Raw genomic sequence first — 15,476 nt, forward strand, 5'->3', positions numbered from 1 at the left:
GTAATTGAATTAAAATATCCTTCGAACCCACTGGATATGCTTTAAAAATTTACTTAGGCTGTCCTCTGCAACTGTTCGGCTTTAAGGAGACTAGAGTACAAATATAATTACCCTGGTTGAGTTTAAGGGGAAACAGCAATCAACAGCGGGTTGTCCTTCTAGAGAAGGGATTCAGGAACCACTGGCGCTCGTCGGACATCCTGCTGAGGGCGGGTGCCAAGTCCCCGCGGCATCGCGGGCGAGGATAAGTCCCGCCCTCGCGCACACAGCGGCCTATCTGAGCTCTCGGGCCTCCAGGGCCGCGGAGAGAATTCCGTTAGGAAATCGTCCATCGGCTCTGGACTGTCAGTACCCGCAAACTCAGGAGTGTGTGCTTCTCCTTCCGCAGTATCCAAGCACGAAGCGCGGCCCAGGTGACTGGGCGAGCGCAGCCCCCTCGGCGAACACGGAAGCCCGCTAGCAGACCGTTCTGCGCACCAACTTTCACTCAAAACCCGCCCGCCTCGCTTCAGGGTCGCCTCGCCCGTCCGTGATGGCGTCACAAAGCACCGCCCACTCCACCTCAGTCGCATTCTCTCAAGCCTGTGAGGCGACACCCACGCCCGGCCCGGCCACACCGCGTCAGAGGCGCCCCGCCCGCCCGCGATGACGTCAGAAAGCACCGCCCACTCCGCCTCAGGGGCACTCTCTCAAGCCTGTGAGGTGACATCCACGCCGGGCCCGGCCACCCCGTGTTAGAGACGCCCCGCCCGCCCATGCGATGAAGCCACACCTCAGCCAGCCCCGCCCACCCCGCCTCCGCGGCGCTGGCGGGCCCTGTGGGATGACTTCCCACGCGGGCCGGGCCCACCACGCGTTGGGGCGCACCCAGGCCCGGGGACCACGCCCGGCTGCCGCAGTGGAACACCTCGGCTCCTCGCCGCCTCCGCCACCACCGCGCCCTGCGTGCTGACGTCACACGGCGCCGCGAGCGGAAGCGCGGGCGGGCTGGGCGGCTGCGCCGGCCCCTCAGAGGGGCGCTGCAGCGCGGGCTGAGGCGCCTCGGCCGGGAGCCGAGTGGATCGCTACGCGGCGGGGCCATGAGCGGCTCCAGGGCTCCGGGCCCCGAGGCGGGCGCCTCCGGGGCAGAGCCCCCAGGGGCGGCGCTGAGCGTGGACGTGGCAGGGCTGCTGGCACAGCTGGCGCGCAGCTTCGCGCTGTTGCTGCCGGTGTACGCGCTGGGCTACCTGGGCCTGAGCTTCAGCTGGGTGCTACTGGCTCTCGGGCTGCTCGTGTGGTGCCGCAGGAGCCGCGGCCTTAAGGCCACCCGCCTGTGCCGCGCGCTGGCGCTACTGGAGGACGAGGAGCGCGCCGTGCGCCTCGGGGTGCGCGCCTGCGACCTGCCGGCCTGGGTGAGTGGGCGCCGCAGACCCCTGCCCGCCCCCGGCCCTGACCCGCCCTCCCGCCTGTGCCGGTCAGGGTCAGGGGCCCCGGGCCCCCTCTGACCCCGCCTTCCCACTCGGTCTGGGAGGTCCTCGCTTACCTCGACTCTGGCCCAGGTCAGACCAGGGATGCCCGCCCGTCACGGTCCTGGCCCTGACCCCGCCTGCCCGCTCGGGAGTGCCGAACCGCCCCTACCTGGCCCGGGTCGGGTCCCCACCCTCCCTGACCCCGCCTGACCGCTGGGTCAGGGGTCCCCGCCCGTCACTACCCCGCCCGGGTCGGGGTTCCCACCCGCCCCGTCAGGGGTTCCTGCCTGTCCTCGCCCCGCCCGACTGGACCCCGCCCGAGTCGTGGTCCCTGCCCGCCGCGACCCCGGCCCTGACCCCGCCCGCCCGCCGGGTCAGGGGTTCCTACCTGTCCTCTTCCCGCCCGAGTCGGGGTACCTGCTCTTCGCGACCCCCGCCCTGATCCCGGTCGCCTGTTGGGTCAGAAGTCCGGGCTCGTCCCCGCCCCTCCCGGGTCTGGGGTCACCTCACTCCCCGACCCCGCCCACGTGGGGCGTTCTGAGCCCCGGGCTCCGGCGTCTGTCCGAGCCGTGTAAATCGGGGGTCTCCAACGCTGTCGCCGGGCCCCCACCCCTCCGGCCCACTGTCGGCCCGCAGACCCCGCGGGTGGGCGCCTTCACCTCTCCGCGCGGGCGGGTTCCGAGCACTGGTGAGGCGAGCCCCGCGCGCTCCTCCCGCGGCCACGTCTCCAGGCCTCCCCGCGCGGTGCCGCGACTCCCGCCGCTGGAATGTGAGCTCGGGGCGCCTGGTGCGCTCCGCGGGCCTGAACGCCGCTCCCTTCTCCGCTGCGGAGAAGGCGGCCAGCGGTGAGCGGGGAAGGGTGGTTTCCTCCTCCCCTGAGACGCCTCAGCCATTTCTTTTTTGTCTCTGACACAGTTGAGCAGTGGGGGTCCTCCAAAAGATCCTCTGATGTTAGGATAATTGAAGGTTTGTTTCACTTCTTTGGAATTAACGTTATAAGCTGAGTAACTTTTATGTAGGGTAGACTTGAATCCGAGGTGAATTTTAGGTGGGTGGGGGCAGGAAGTTTTGGAAGAGTTGCACTAATGGAAAGAGTCCTGGTACTGATTATTTTTACATCCAGCAATTCTCGTCATAATTTATGCAATGTGGAAACTAATGGGGTTGGCTCCCTCCTGCTTTCTTAACCATAAGTTGGTGTCACAGTTTCAGGTAACAGGAAATAGTGCTTATTTTAAGATAAATGATGTTCATGTTAGGCTTGATGTAAAACTTCATGGGGAAATGGCCAGCCAGTGACTTTGAAAAGGATCGTTTTCTCTGAGCGGAGAAAAGGACTTGGAGTGTGATCCCTGTTTCCAGTCATAAGACATTTGTCATAGAGTACATGACACAGGCAGACAGGTTGGAAAGCTGGAATGCCCAGGGTCGGGAGAAACCTAACCTAATGGCTACTACCTGTAACGACAAACAGCAATTGTAATAAGAATCTCACAGTCAGGGACTTTGGGAATTTAAAATTCTGTCAATACATGGTGGATGTGTGCACAGTAGTATTTGGAAGAATCAGAATAAGTAGTGTGGTGTAGCTTTTCGCCAGAAGCAGAAAAGAGGAGTGAAGTGTAGAAACCAGGCATGAAAAGCCAAGAACAGAGGTACACTTGTTGGCAAGGCAGAAGGACTTTCAAGTGGCATCTTGTGTCTTATGTTACACCGAATTAAATGATTACAGAAAGTAACCAAAAACAGTGAGTAGGGACATTACCCGAACAGCAGACATCGACATTACCCGAACAGCAGGGTCAAGAGTCACAGGAATTGGGGGTGTTGACATTCATAGATACTTGGTTATGGAGCAGTTGACTAACATAAAAATTTGCTTATGAAAGTTGTGAAATGCATGCTATTTTAACAGTTAACAGGTATGTTTGTTACCATATTGAAGGACATGACAATTTTTTTTTTTTCTATCAGAAGAAAAGGGTAATTAGCCAAAGATTCCTTTCTTGGATTTTCCTCTGTGTGACTTAAACTGATGAACCTTAGTGTTCATCTCATACAATATGGAATTTCTGTTTTTCACACAGCTTTTCACTTGTTCATCAAATTTGTATTTGTGCTCACATTACACATACATACACTTAAACACACTTGTATTGCTTAGAAAACTGCTGTGAGAATTCACACAGGACATGATCGTGATCATATCCAAGAAAAGCCTAGGAGTCCGAGGTTTGAGTAAGATGTTTTAATACCTTTTTTATTGTAATACCCGTGTGTTATTTTCCTAATAAAGCCAGTGAATTACACTGCCTAGAAGTGGACCTGCTGTTCTCTTATAGCTAGAGAACAAATCAGCAATAGAAATCGTTCATATGTAAGAAGAGTTACGGTTTCTGTATTAGTAGTTCTTTGATTTTTATTGTACAAACTTAGGTTCGGGTTGGTATTTTGCTTTGAACAAGATGTGTTTGTGCAGATTTCATAGTGTGTCATTGACAGCTGTGATTCACAGCAGGGTAGAAGCAGAGGAAAACATGAAGTAATGTGGTACTCACTTCTTAGCTTTACTTTTGAATATGTTTACTCACAATTTTTCTTCTTTTTATTTAGTAAAGTAAAAATTTATGCTGACTGTAAAATGAGATGATAAATATTAATACTTTAAGAAAAATATATATACTATTTCAAATCAAGGCTATTAGGAGGATATGAAAAATGGCTCTCATTTAACATGTGGCAATTCTGTAAGACTTTGATCTTAGAGCTTTAATGTGAACCACAGTACTATTCATTTCTTTACTCTTTTTTTTCCATCAACAGGGAAATCACCTGATAAGTCTGAGTTGACAGATTGAGGACTGGCCTTTTTGTTGTCCCTGTGGTCGTCCCTTGTTAATGAGCCCTGTAAAATTAGACTATGGGTGAAGAAAATTATTGAGGAGTTTTTTTTTTTCCCATTTATTTTTATTAGTTGGAGGCTAATTACTTTACAATATTGTAGTGGTTTTTGCCACACATTGACATGAATCAGCCATGGATTTACATGTGTTCCCCATCCCAATCCCCCCTCCCGCCTCCCTCTCCATCCCATCCCTCTGGGTCTTCCCAGTGCACCAGCCCCGAGCACTTGTCTCATGCATTCGACTTGGGCTGGTGATCTGTTTCACCCTTGATAGAATACTTGTTTGAATGCTGTTCTTTCTGAACATCCCACCCTCGCCTTCTCCCACAAAGTCTAAAAGTCTGTTCTGTACATCTGTGTCTCTTTTTCTGTTTTGCATATAGGGTTATCGTTACCATCTTTTTAAATTCCATATATATGCGTTAGTATACTGTATTGGTCTTTATCTTTCTGGCTTACTTCACTGTATAATGGGCTCCAGTTTAATCCATCTCATTAGAACTGATTCAAATGAATTCTTTTTAATGGCTGAGTAATATTCCATAGTGTATATGTACCACAGCTTCCTATCCAATTGTCTGCTGATGGGCATCTAGGTTGCTTCCATGTCCTGGCTATTATAAACAGTGCTGCGATGAACATTGGGGTGCACGTGTCTCTTTCAGATCTGGTTACCTCGGTGTGTATGCCCAGGAGTGGGATTGCTGGGTCATATGGCAGTTCTATCTTGAGGAGTTTTTAATAGAGATGCGTAAAGATGGTTTTCCACTACGATTTTTATTTGAAAAATTAGAACTTGGTGTGAAGTCTGCCCTTTTTCTGTTTTCACTGCTGCCAATTAATGTTGATTTTATGGCTGCAAATAAGTAGAAACCCAAACCTGCCATAAATGACAATTGGTCTTCTATTCCTCTTAAACCTTGATGATTGAGATTTAAAACATAGTCAGTGTATGTGTTCTGCTGTTTTTACTATATGCACTAGCTTCTCTTTAGGGAGAGCTTTCTTCCCGTGGTTCTTCTGGTAAGTTCAGGAGAATTTTAAGTCTAGCCAAAATTTATTATGTAGACTAAAAACCAGATAAGCAAAAGAAAAGAACACACTTTGGTCTTATGTAAAGGAAGGGGAAATACTTTTATTCTCAGTGTTAATCATTGGCTTATACTATTAAAACATTTTGTGAAGACTCGTAACAGACTTGTAGCTACATCAGGACCCAGAGTTGAGCTGTTTTAAACTGCAGTTGCAACTTTAGATCCTAGAGCAATCAAATGCTTGAAGAAATGTTAGAACCTCCTCAAAGCTGTGACAGAGACATGGTTACTCTTTGGGTTTCTTATATGCACCTGCTACTGCTATAGTCACCCTCACCTTGCTGTTATGCTATCTAAGTGCTTCACGAAGTTAGAGCAGAAGGCCCCACGGTTGCCGGACATAAAGTAGTAAATACCTGTTTTTTAGTTCAAGCTGACAGATGGATTTAAATTCAGGATCTATGCATACATCAGGCTGTGTGCTCTGGTTTTTCTGCTTCAGGTGAATATTAGCCTCACTTTATATTTCAAGATTGGAAAATGTAGAGCTAGGACTAAATTATAAATAATTAAAACAGATACAGGAATTGAAAATATATGTAATATATTTATATTAAATTATATTTAGTTAATATATGTTATGTTAAGTTATATTAAATATGTGTGTAAAATATAGATCTTGGTCCTGTGAAGAAACAATTATGAACAACTGGCTAGTGACTTAGTGTTCTACTTAGGCCTGGTGAACCTCTTAGTATATTCTTTGAGTTTTCATGATTTCTACATTGGTTGCAGCATTTAACTTTGAATGATATCACATATTGAAAATAGATTAAGAACAACTGAACGGTAGACGTTAAATGAGTGAATTTTATGGTATGCGAATTACTTGTCAATAGTGCTGCTGAAAAATATTATAGACATTAAATTTCTTTTAAAAATAAGTGAAACAGGTGATTAGTTATAGTACAGAGTAAGCCACACAAACCACCTTGCTTATGGAATTCCAGCTAAAGCTGTTACAACTTTCAAAAATTATTGTTTCAATGTAAATTTGGAGTAATTTATAAAGAATATTTAATGAAAGAGGAGGGCTTACGAATGAAAAAAGTAACTCCATAAATATTTTTACCTTAAACCTAATGTTACTTTCGACTCCTTATGGCTCAGTGGTAAAGAATCCTCCTGCCAATACAGGGATATGGGTTTGAGCCCTGGTTCTTAAAGATCCCCTGGAGAAGGAAATGGCAACCCACTCCAGTATTCTTGCCCATGGACAGAGAATCTGACACAACTGAACAACAGATGTTACTTTAAGCGTTGATGCTGCATTGACTAAACGATCAAATAAAGATTTCGCTTCAAAGGTATAAATAGCCTAAATGTGTGTGTTGTGTGTAGGAGGTTGTGTGTGAGTTATTCTAAACTCTTAACTTTAATTCAAGGTAATGATACGTAATTACAGTGTGTGTTTGGGAAATTTAGCTGATAAATTGGTTTGTTTTTTGTAAGATATATTCTATCACAGAGCTTCCCTGGTGGCTCAGACTGTAAAGAATTTGTCTGCAGTGCAGGAGACCCAGGTTCAATTCCTGGGTTGTGAAGATTCCCTGGGGAAGGAAATAGCAACCCACTCCCAGTATTCTTGCCTGGGAAATCCCATGGACGGAGGAGCCTGGCGGGGAACAGCCCATGGGATGGCAAAGAGTCAGACATGTCTGAGCAACTAACACTTATTCTATCATAGCATGATTTTATTTTTTTAAGGCCCACTATTTTTTTTAATTTTAATTAACTTATTTATTTGGGCCACCACCATGTGGCATGCAGTATCTTAGTTTCTCTACCAGTGGAAGTGAGAAGTTTTTGTATACATATAATTTTTTACGTTTATTTAATGTATTGTTTGGCCGTGTTGGGTCTTCACTGTTGCATGGGCTTTTCTCCTGTTGCAGCGAGCGAGGGCTGCTCTCTAGTTGCTGTGCTCTCCCTTCTTATCGTGGTGGCTTCTCTTGCTGATCATGTGTTCTAGGGCACTCGGGCTTTAGTAGTTGGCAGCGTGAGGGCTCAGCAGTTGCAGTTCACGGGCTCTAGAGCACAGGCTCAGTAGTTGGGGTACAGGGGCTTGGTTGCTCCACAGCATGTGGGATCTTCCTGGACCGGGGATCTAACCCCTGTGTCCTGCATTGGCAGGTGGATTCTTCACTACTGAGCCACTAGGGAAGTCCTGGAAATGTGAAGTCTTAACCACTGGACCACTAGGGAATTCCTCATAGCATGATTTTAGAGTGAACGTACTATTTGTAGACTCTTGCATTTTGTTATGTTTTATTAATTTATTATCTTTTTTGGTTTCCATGACAACACTGTCAGATGAAGTTTCCTTCTTCATTTAAAGATCTAAGCACCCACTATCTACAGTCGTGTTAGAGGTCACCTTCCCTTCCTGTGTGTACTTACTTCCAGGTAGCTACGAGGTGGGGTGTGATGGCTGAAGAGTGCCCTAGTGGGTCACAAAGTGGTTAGAAGTGGGGGATGTGCATATAGACACCCTAAAGGACGCTAAAGAATAAGTGGGAACAGCATAATCGGGTGTGTCTCAGGGTGGAGGTGCCAAGTGTCAGAGCCCAGTAGGACAGCACTGTGGATACCTGGGCTCTTCCTTGGTGGAGGCTGGGGGGGGAGTTGTAAGTAAGGTGGGAATTGTCAGATGGGCCCAGGGGTGAGGAGCGGAGGTGCTCAAACTGGGGCCTGGGCCACCTGTCAGGGCAGCACTCCCATGTCTCAGGGAGACTGGGCGATGTGTTCAGAGCCAGGCTTGTGAGGTCAGAACAGGGAACCCTGCGCCGTGCCGGAGATCGCCTGCCCTGGCTGCAGAATGCTTAGCGCTGCACTGCTGCTGGGTTGCTCAGCACTTGGAGGGCCCTGGAGGTGCCCGTCCACCTTCCCTCAAACACTGTTCTCTTTTACTCTTAAGGATCTTATTGTGCTGTAAACACTGAGTCACCTTGTGTTCTTCTGGAACTGGGAGGGGCATAGTTCTTGTATAAATAGTGTCCGTAGTTGTCTTGCATGGAATCATTTTTCCATTTAACATGTTTAATTCACAAGGTTTCTCATGGTCTTTCTCCCTGTCAGTAGTTTTGCTTCATTTTTTTCCCTACTTAACTGTTTTTTTAAAAAAGTCAAACTTTTTAAAAGGAAACCATCTATTTTGGTGAATTTTTCCTAGAGTAGATGATATTTTAAGTAACAAGCCTAGCTTAAGTACAGAAATCAAAAATGAGCTTTTATTGATTCATCTGTTGACTGAGCCAGTATTTATTAAACCTTTGCTATGTTCCATGCATTGTGCTAGGTGATAAGTAAGACAAGGCCTTAAACTCAGAAACTTATAGCTAGTAATAACACAAGTCTAGAAATAATCCTAATTTTAGTTATAGTATGCACTGGTAGTTTTTTTTTTTAATAAAAATAATACATATTTATTTTTTTATATCAAAAAAAGTGTATTAAAACATTATTCATATGGAAAAAGGCAAACCTGTATTAGGTCTTTCAGTTGTTGAAATGATATGTACATTTTTTAAAATGCTCTGCATTTTAGAGCATTTTTTCCTTTTGTTTAAGTAATAACCCATTTCTTTAAATCAGTGTATTGTATTGTAAAAAGATTTTATTGATAAGGATTAAACGCTTTTTTCTAGGGTTTGTAAAAGTAGCTCGCTGTGCATATAACTTCAATTTTATGTTGTCCTGCCTTTGCCTATTTTGGGAAAGGCCGTCTTGTGATTACTCATAGTGGACACCTGAGACCCGCAGTTCAATATCTGTGTGTATTGAATGGATTATAGCAGGATGTGCAGAGGAAGACATCAGAGTGATGGCACTGTCAGCAGCAGTGACTTCATTTTTTAAAGAACATCGTTGTACCTGGTGACTATACTTGAGAATTGGTGATAACCGCACAAATGGCAGATGTGGAAATACTAATATGAAAGTGTTTATTATGCTTTCTTTTTTATTATTTGCAAAAATGTCATTGAAGTTGAGCTTGAAGTTTGTTTCTTTGTTTAGTCACTTAGTGAGCTTTATTTTTCTACTTTTAATGAATATGCAGTCATGTATTTCTTATATTATGGCTGGGTGCTCAGTGGCTCAGTCATGTCTGACTCTTTGTGACCCCGTGGACGGTAGCCTGCCAGGCTTCTCTGTCCATGGGATTTCCCAGGCAAGAGTACTGAAGTGGGCTGCCCTTTCCTCCTCCAGGGGATCTTCCTGACCCAGGGATCAAACCTGTGTCTCTTGTGTCTCTTGCATTGGCAGGCAGATTCTTTACCACTAAGCCATCAAGGAAGCTCTTTATATTATGGCTGCTGCTGCTGCTAAGTCTCTTCAGTCGTGTCCGACTCTATGCAACCCCATAGACTACAGCCCACCAGGCTCCCCCGTCCCTGGGATTCTCCAGGCAAGAACACGAGTGGGTTGCCATTTCCTTCTCCAATGCATGAAAGTGAAAAGTGAAAGTGAAGTCACTCAGTTGTGTCCAACTCTTGGCGACCCCATGGACTGCAGCCTACCAGGCTTCTCCATCTATGAGATTTTCCAGGCAACAGTACTGGAGTGGGGTGCCATTGCTAGACAAGTTTTAAAAACATATTTTTCTGTATGAGAACGCATACTCATTGTAGAACATTTCAAACTTTGGAGAAGAATAAAAGGAAAAGAGTTACCTACCGTCCTACTAACCAGTGATAGCCATTATTAATGTTTTGGTGATTTTATGAATCTTTAGTATTGACATGATTGGAGGTACATGGATGTATGTGTGTGTTGTATTTGCCTTCATTAAGCATTATGCTGTGAACATGTCATTATTCTTCAGAAACATGACTGGTTTTTGCAGTAGTGTCTTGTTTATGGGAGTGCCATGCTTTATTTAAATTATGTCTGATGTACAGATTCCAAAAATGAGATTGTTACTGAAGGTTAAGAAAAGGTAAAACTAGAGTTTGAGATATTTAATTTTCTACCTTTTCAAGTTATGAAAGATGGTTTGCGTGAGCCATTCATCTAATCTGTCCAGGATATATGAACTATTTTTGAACTCCTAAGAGTAGCATAGTAATTTTATAAGCAGAAGTCTAGCTTTAGAGGGCAGTGTTTGTTTTTGAATGGTGTGATGTTAAAATAAGCACAGTAGATTTATCCAGATCCCCTCTTATGTAAATAACCTTTAGAAGAAGAGAGTGCTCCCACGCAGGCACTCTTCGAAGGGCTTTTCTTCCTCTGTGCTGTGTTGGCAAGTGAGAGTTGGGTAAGCCAAGTCATTGCTTTTTGTAGCACCATGTAGGGATGGTTGTTTGGAAATGGCTGAGAGGGCTCACTGCATTGTCCTTGATCTTGTCTGAAAATAACCAGCTGTGTGACTGGCGTCGTCAGTGTTACCTGGCAGCCCTTGGGCACTGAGTGTTGTGGGTCACCCTCAGGGACCTGTATCACATGTGATGGCGTTGCTGCTCGGGCACACACTCGAGAAGCAGGCTCGGTCTGACCCATGTGGGCTCCTGTCTGAGACCCACCCACTCCCAGCTCTGTGCTCTCTGACAAGTCAGCACACCTTTCAGAACCTTAGTTTCCTCATCATTAGGTGGGCACTGACACGAGCCCCGGCTTGTGTGTTGTGATCCTGAGGCTGGAATGAGGAAAGCCCAGGGCTGGCAGGATGGCTGGAGGTCCCCTGGGGTTAGGGATCCCGTGCTGATGCCTCCTTTGAACTGTCTGCTGTTAACCACCAGCTTTGTGCTGCCTGAGGTGCTTCTCTCACCTTGCTGGAGTAGGCAAATGACAGAGCTCCTCTCTGTTTCTGTTTCACTGTGGTTGTTTGTGTTGTTGCTAAGGGTTTATCTACCATAATGCTTTGTTGTCAGTCGCACTTGAACATATTCCTTGTATTTTCTTTCTCTTTTTTCTCTGAACGTCCTAAAGTAATATCCAAGGAGCCTGTGTTATTACCCCTCATCCTCACTGCCTCTTCCTTAAAACAAATTCTGTCCTACTGCTGTTCAGTCTCTCAGTCGTGTCCAGCTCTTTGCGACCCCATGAACACTGCAGGATGCCAGGCTTCCCTGTCCTTCACCATCTCCTGGAGTTTTCTCAGACTCATTCCACTGAGTTGGTGATGCCTCCAGCCATCTTGTCCTCTCTTGTCCCTGTCTCCTCCTGCCTGAGGTTGTGGTTACTTTCGCTTTGCTTGCAGCAGCTGCCCTGACATAGTAGATAACCTTAGCTAGTTCCATTAGGAGACTGTCATGTAAAATTTGTAAGTTCATGTACTCATTTCCTTCCTCTTGTGAATAAGTGTTGGTTGGGGACTAAAGTGGAGGTTTGAAACTGCATATCAATAACCTCAGATACGCAGATGACACCACCCTGATGGCAGAAAGTGAAGAGGAACTTGGTGAAGATGAAAGAGGAGAGTGATAAAACTGGCTTAAAACTCAACATTCAAAAAACTAAGATCATGACATCTGGTCCTGTCAGTTCGTGGCAAATAGATGGGGGAAAAATGAAAACAGTGACAGACTTTATTTTCTTGTGTTCCAAAATCACTATGGACAGTGACTGCAGCCATGAAATTAAAAGATGCTTGCTGTTTGGAAGAAAAGCTATGACAAACCTAGACAGTGTATTAAAAAGCAAAGAGACATCTGAGACCTTTGCTGACAAAGGTCCATCCAGTCAAAGCTATGGTTTTTCCAGTAGTCGTGTGTGGAGGTAAGAGTTTGGCCATAAAGAAGGCTGAGTGGCGAAGAATTGATGCTTTTGAACTGTGGTGTTGGAGAAGACTCTTGAGAGTCCCTTGGACTGCAAGGAGATCCAACCAATCCATCCTAAAGGAGATCAGTCCTGGGTGTTCATTGGAAAGACTGATGCTGAAGCTGAAACTCCAGTACTTAGACTACCTGATGCAAAGAGCCGACTCATTGGAAAAGACCCTGCTGCTCGGAAAGATTGAAGGCAGAAGGAGAAGGGGATGACAGAGGATGAGACGGTTGAATGGCATCACTGAGTCAGTGAATGAGTTTGAGCAAGTTCCAGGAGATGGTGAAAGACAGGAAGCCTGGCGTGTTGCAGTCCATGGGGTCCTAAAGAGTTGGACACGACTGAGCTGAACAACAACAACAAAGTTTTGGGTCAGCTGTAGTAGTTTTATTTAACCTGTGTTGAGTGTAGGGTTGCTTCCTTCTGCTTCCATCCGGTGGGTTATGTTTTGGGCTGCTTAGAGTATGGTGGATCTGCAGAAGATAAATCCAGTGATGTGGAAAAACAACATCTTCCAGCTTGCTTTGTGGCATAAATTCTACCCTGGAGCACATGTGAGATACTGGGTTTATGAGTCTGCCACTCATATTCTGAGATACCAGCATCAGATCAAAGCTACTCATCTGGGCGATGCTCTTACTTCCTGTTTTATCACAGAACTGCTTCATATTTGTTAAACCATTCAGTTAAGTGTGCTTGGTCTTGTAATTGTGTGTAGGATCAGGAGTTTGAAGACAGGGACTTTTTGTCTGCTGTAGCAGCCAACAGTTTGCAAGGAGTTTGCACAGAAAACCTAGTGAGTGGTTGAAACAGTGAACTATTGCTTGTTTTACAAGGACTCTCTACACTCAATTATAAATTGTCGTGTAATGCCTACGTTGCCAATATACGTATTTGCGGTGAGCTGCCTACTGAGATCATTAATTTATTTCATTTGTGCTATAAACATTTGAATGCATAGCAAGTGAACACATAAGATCTATTAATGCTAAATTAATGTGAGTACCAGATTTTTTATACCAAAAGGTCAAATATAATATGTAACAAAAATGAAAATAATTTTTAATTTTTTTTTTCACATACATAGATTTTGAAATCTATTTGGAGCTGTTAGAAAGTGTTGATTTTACTTAATAGCTTGAATCTGATTGTGGTTTTACACTGGGGGAATGAAAGTGTGACCACTGCTGTGTGTGTGTGAGGGATGGTCTTAGTGGGACTTACCTGGGGGCTGTTTCATCATGGATGGGCACGAGGGGAAGGGAGCAGTCCCGTTGGCTTGCTGCCGGGAGGAAAGCTCTGCAAACTGGTGGCTTAAAACAGCACAGATTTATCATTTACAGTTCTGGGGGCCAAAAGTCTGGAAGCAGTTCCTGACAGCTGAAACCAGGGAATCGACAGGGCCATGCTCCTTCTGCAGGCCCTTCCCAGCTTCTGGACCTGGTGTTCCTGGGTGTGTGGCTCCTCACCCTCACCGCCGGCCACTGCTCCAATCATCACATACTTTCTGTTTTCTGTCTGTGTCTGTTCCGCCTCTGCTCCCACCTGAGAGGACATGTGTGATTGCATCGTGACCCACACAGGATGCAGGACAGCTCCTCGACTCAAGAGCCTTAACTTATCACATCTGCTAAATCTTTTTTTTTGTCTCATGAGGAATCACGAGTTGCAGGAGTGAACTGTGGCCGTCTCCTGCGGGGCCACCAGCGCCCCTGTGTCTTGGACCCTCAGGAGGAGGGCAGCTGAGTGCAGTGGCGGTGGTTCAGCGTTGTCTCATCTGTTCCGAAAGGCCTTTCCCTCAGCTGGGCCTCTCGGTCCAGATTCATGTCGTGTCTTGGGTTCAGTGCTGTGACTGTTCTGTTAGCTGCCATTCCCCTGGTGCCTGAGAATTACATGTGGCCTTGTGGGGGCAGGCGAGGGAGAGGAGCTAAGTGCTTGGATGCAGCGCGGCCCAGGTGGCCACAGTGTTTGGGTCGGGAGCTGAGGAGCAGAGCAGGGCCTCCCGCTGCTGGCGTTTGGGCCAGATCTGAATGACGCCAGGAGAACACCGAAACATTTAAAGCAGTGGCATGTCCCAACTTGAAAACTGGATGTGTAGCAAGATAAACCTGGCAGTAATGTCCAAGGAGACTGAGGGGACAGAGTGGGGACCAGCTCCAAGCCTGAGGAAGGAAGGAGCACCTGGCCCTGATGGCTCACTGGAGGGAGGGATACAGGGCCGGGCTGGCGGAGGGAAGGCGGCTCCTGCTGAGCCTGTGGGGGAGGGCACGTGCTGACCCTCACCAGTAACCGTTCAGTAGGAACAGAAGTTTGGAGGCCTAGGGATAAGGCTTGGAGATGGTTAATCTTATAAACATCTAGTTTAAGAACCCTAAAGGAGTTCTTAGAAGAGTTGTCCAACAACAGCCAGTGGCTGGTAAGGGAAACCTGGGAGCATAGCCGGATACCTCAGTTTGCAGGCGCTGGGTGCTTGAGATCATGCTTGAAGTGGAGAAATGGAGGAAGTGAGTGTAGACAGTGTAAAAAGACCAGAGGGTCCAGGACAGGCCTTTGCGCCCCAGAGGAAATCGGGAGGTGAAAAGTGAGGAAAGGGAATTCCCTGGCTGTCCGGTCGTTAGGAGTCCGTGCTTTCACTGCCATGGCCCAGGCTCAGTCCCAGCTCAAGGAACTAAAATAGCACAAGCCACGCAGCATGGCCAGAAACAAGGAGGGACATGGTTCATCCATCAGTGCTCACTATGTGCAGCTTCTCTTCCAAGCACTCTGCATAGAGGAAGTCAGTTAAGGCCCACAGTGCACCTGTTTCCCCATCATAAGGATGAGGGGACAGGCCACACTGGCACTTATATTGGGTCTGCGACAGACTTTAAACTGGGAAGTCTGTGAGTTCTCTGCCCTCTCTTGATGGTGGTGAGGAAGAAATGGGATTAGACATCACATCATCTAGTCATTTACTAATGTGGGCAAGAATCCCTTGGAAGAAATGGAATAACCTTCATAGTCAACAAGAGTCCAAAGTGCAGTACTGGGTGCAGTCTCAAAAACAGAACGATCATGGTTCATTTCCAAGGCAAACCACTCAGCATCACAGTGATCCAAGTCTGTGCCCCGACCACCGATGCCAAAGAAGCTGAAGTTGATCAGTTCTAAGACCTTCTAGAACTGACAACAAAGAAAGAGGTCCTTTTCATCATAGGGGACTGGAATGCAAAGTAGGAAGTCAAGAGACACCTGGAGTAACAGGCTAAATTTGGTCTTAGAGTA

General features: G+C 46.7%; 1 protein-coding gene across 3 annotated transcripts in view; it reads left to right on the top strand.

Annotated features, from left to right (window-relative positions):
* The first annotated feature begins 854 nt into the window (after positions 1 to 854).
* ESYT2 (extended synaptotagmin 2) overlaps positions 855 to 15,476 on the top strand; it is a 79,828-nt gene continuing 65,206 nt past the window's right edge. Inside the window, exon 1 of one of the 3 annotated variants that reach the window (XM_070478281.1) lies at positions 855 to 1,391. In XM_070478281.1, the coding sequence (XP_070334382.1) occupies positions 1,080 to 1,391 (312 nt within the window). In that variant the 5' untranslated portion in view covers positions 855 to 1,079. The remainder of the gene's footprint in view (positions 1,392 to 15,476) is intronic. The other 2 variants (XM_070478329.1, XM_020886182.2) reach the window with 2 other exon arrangements.

Source organism: Odocoileus virginianus, chromosome 1 (assembly GCF_023699985.2).
Source record: "Odocoileus virginianus isolate 20LAN1187 ecotype Illinois chromosome 1, Ovbor_1.2, whole genome shotgun sequence".
Classification (NCBI taxonomy): Eukaryota; Metazoa; Chordata; class Mammalia; order Artiodactyla; family Cervidae; genus Odocoileus; species Odocoileus virginianus.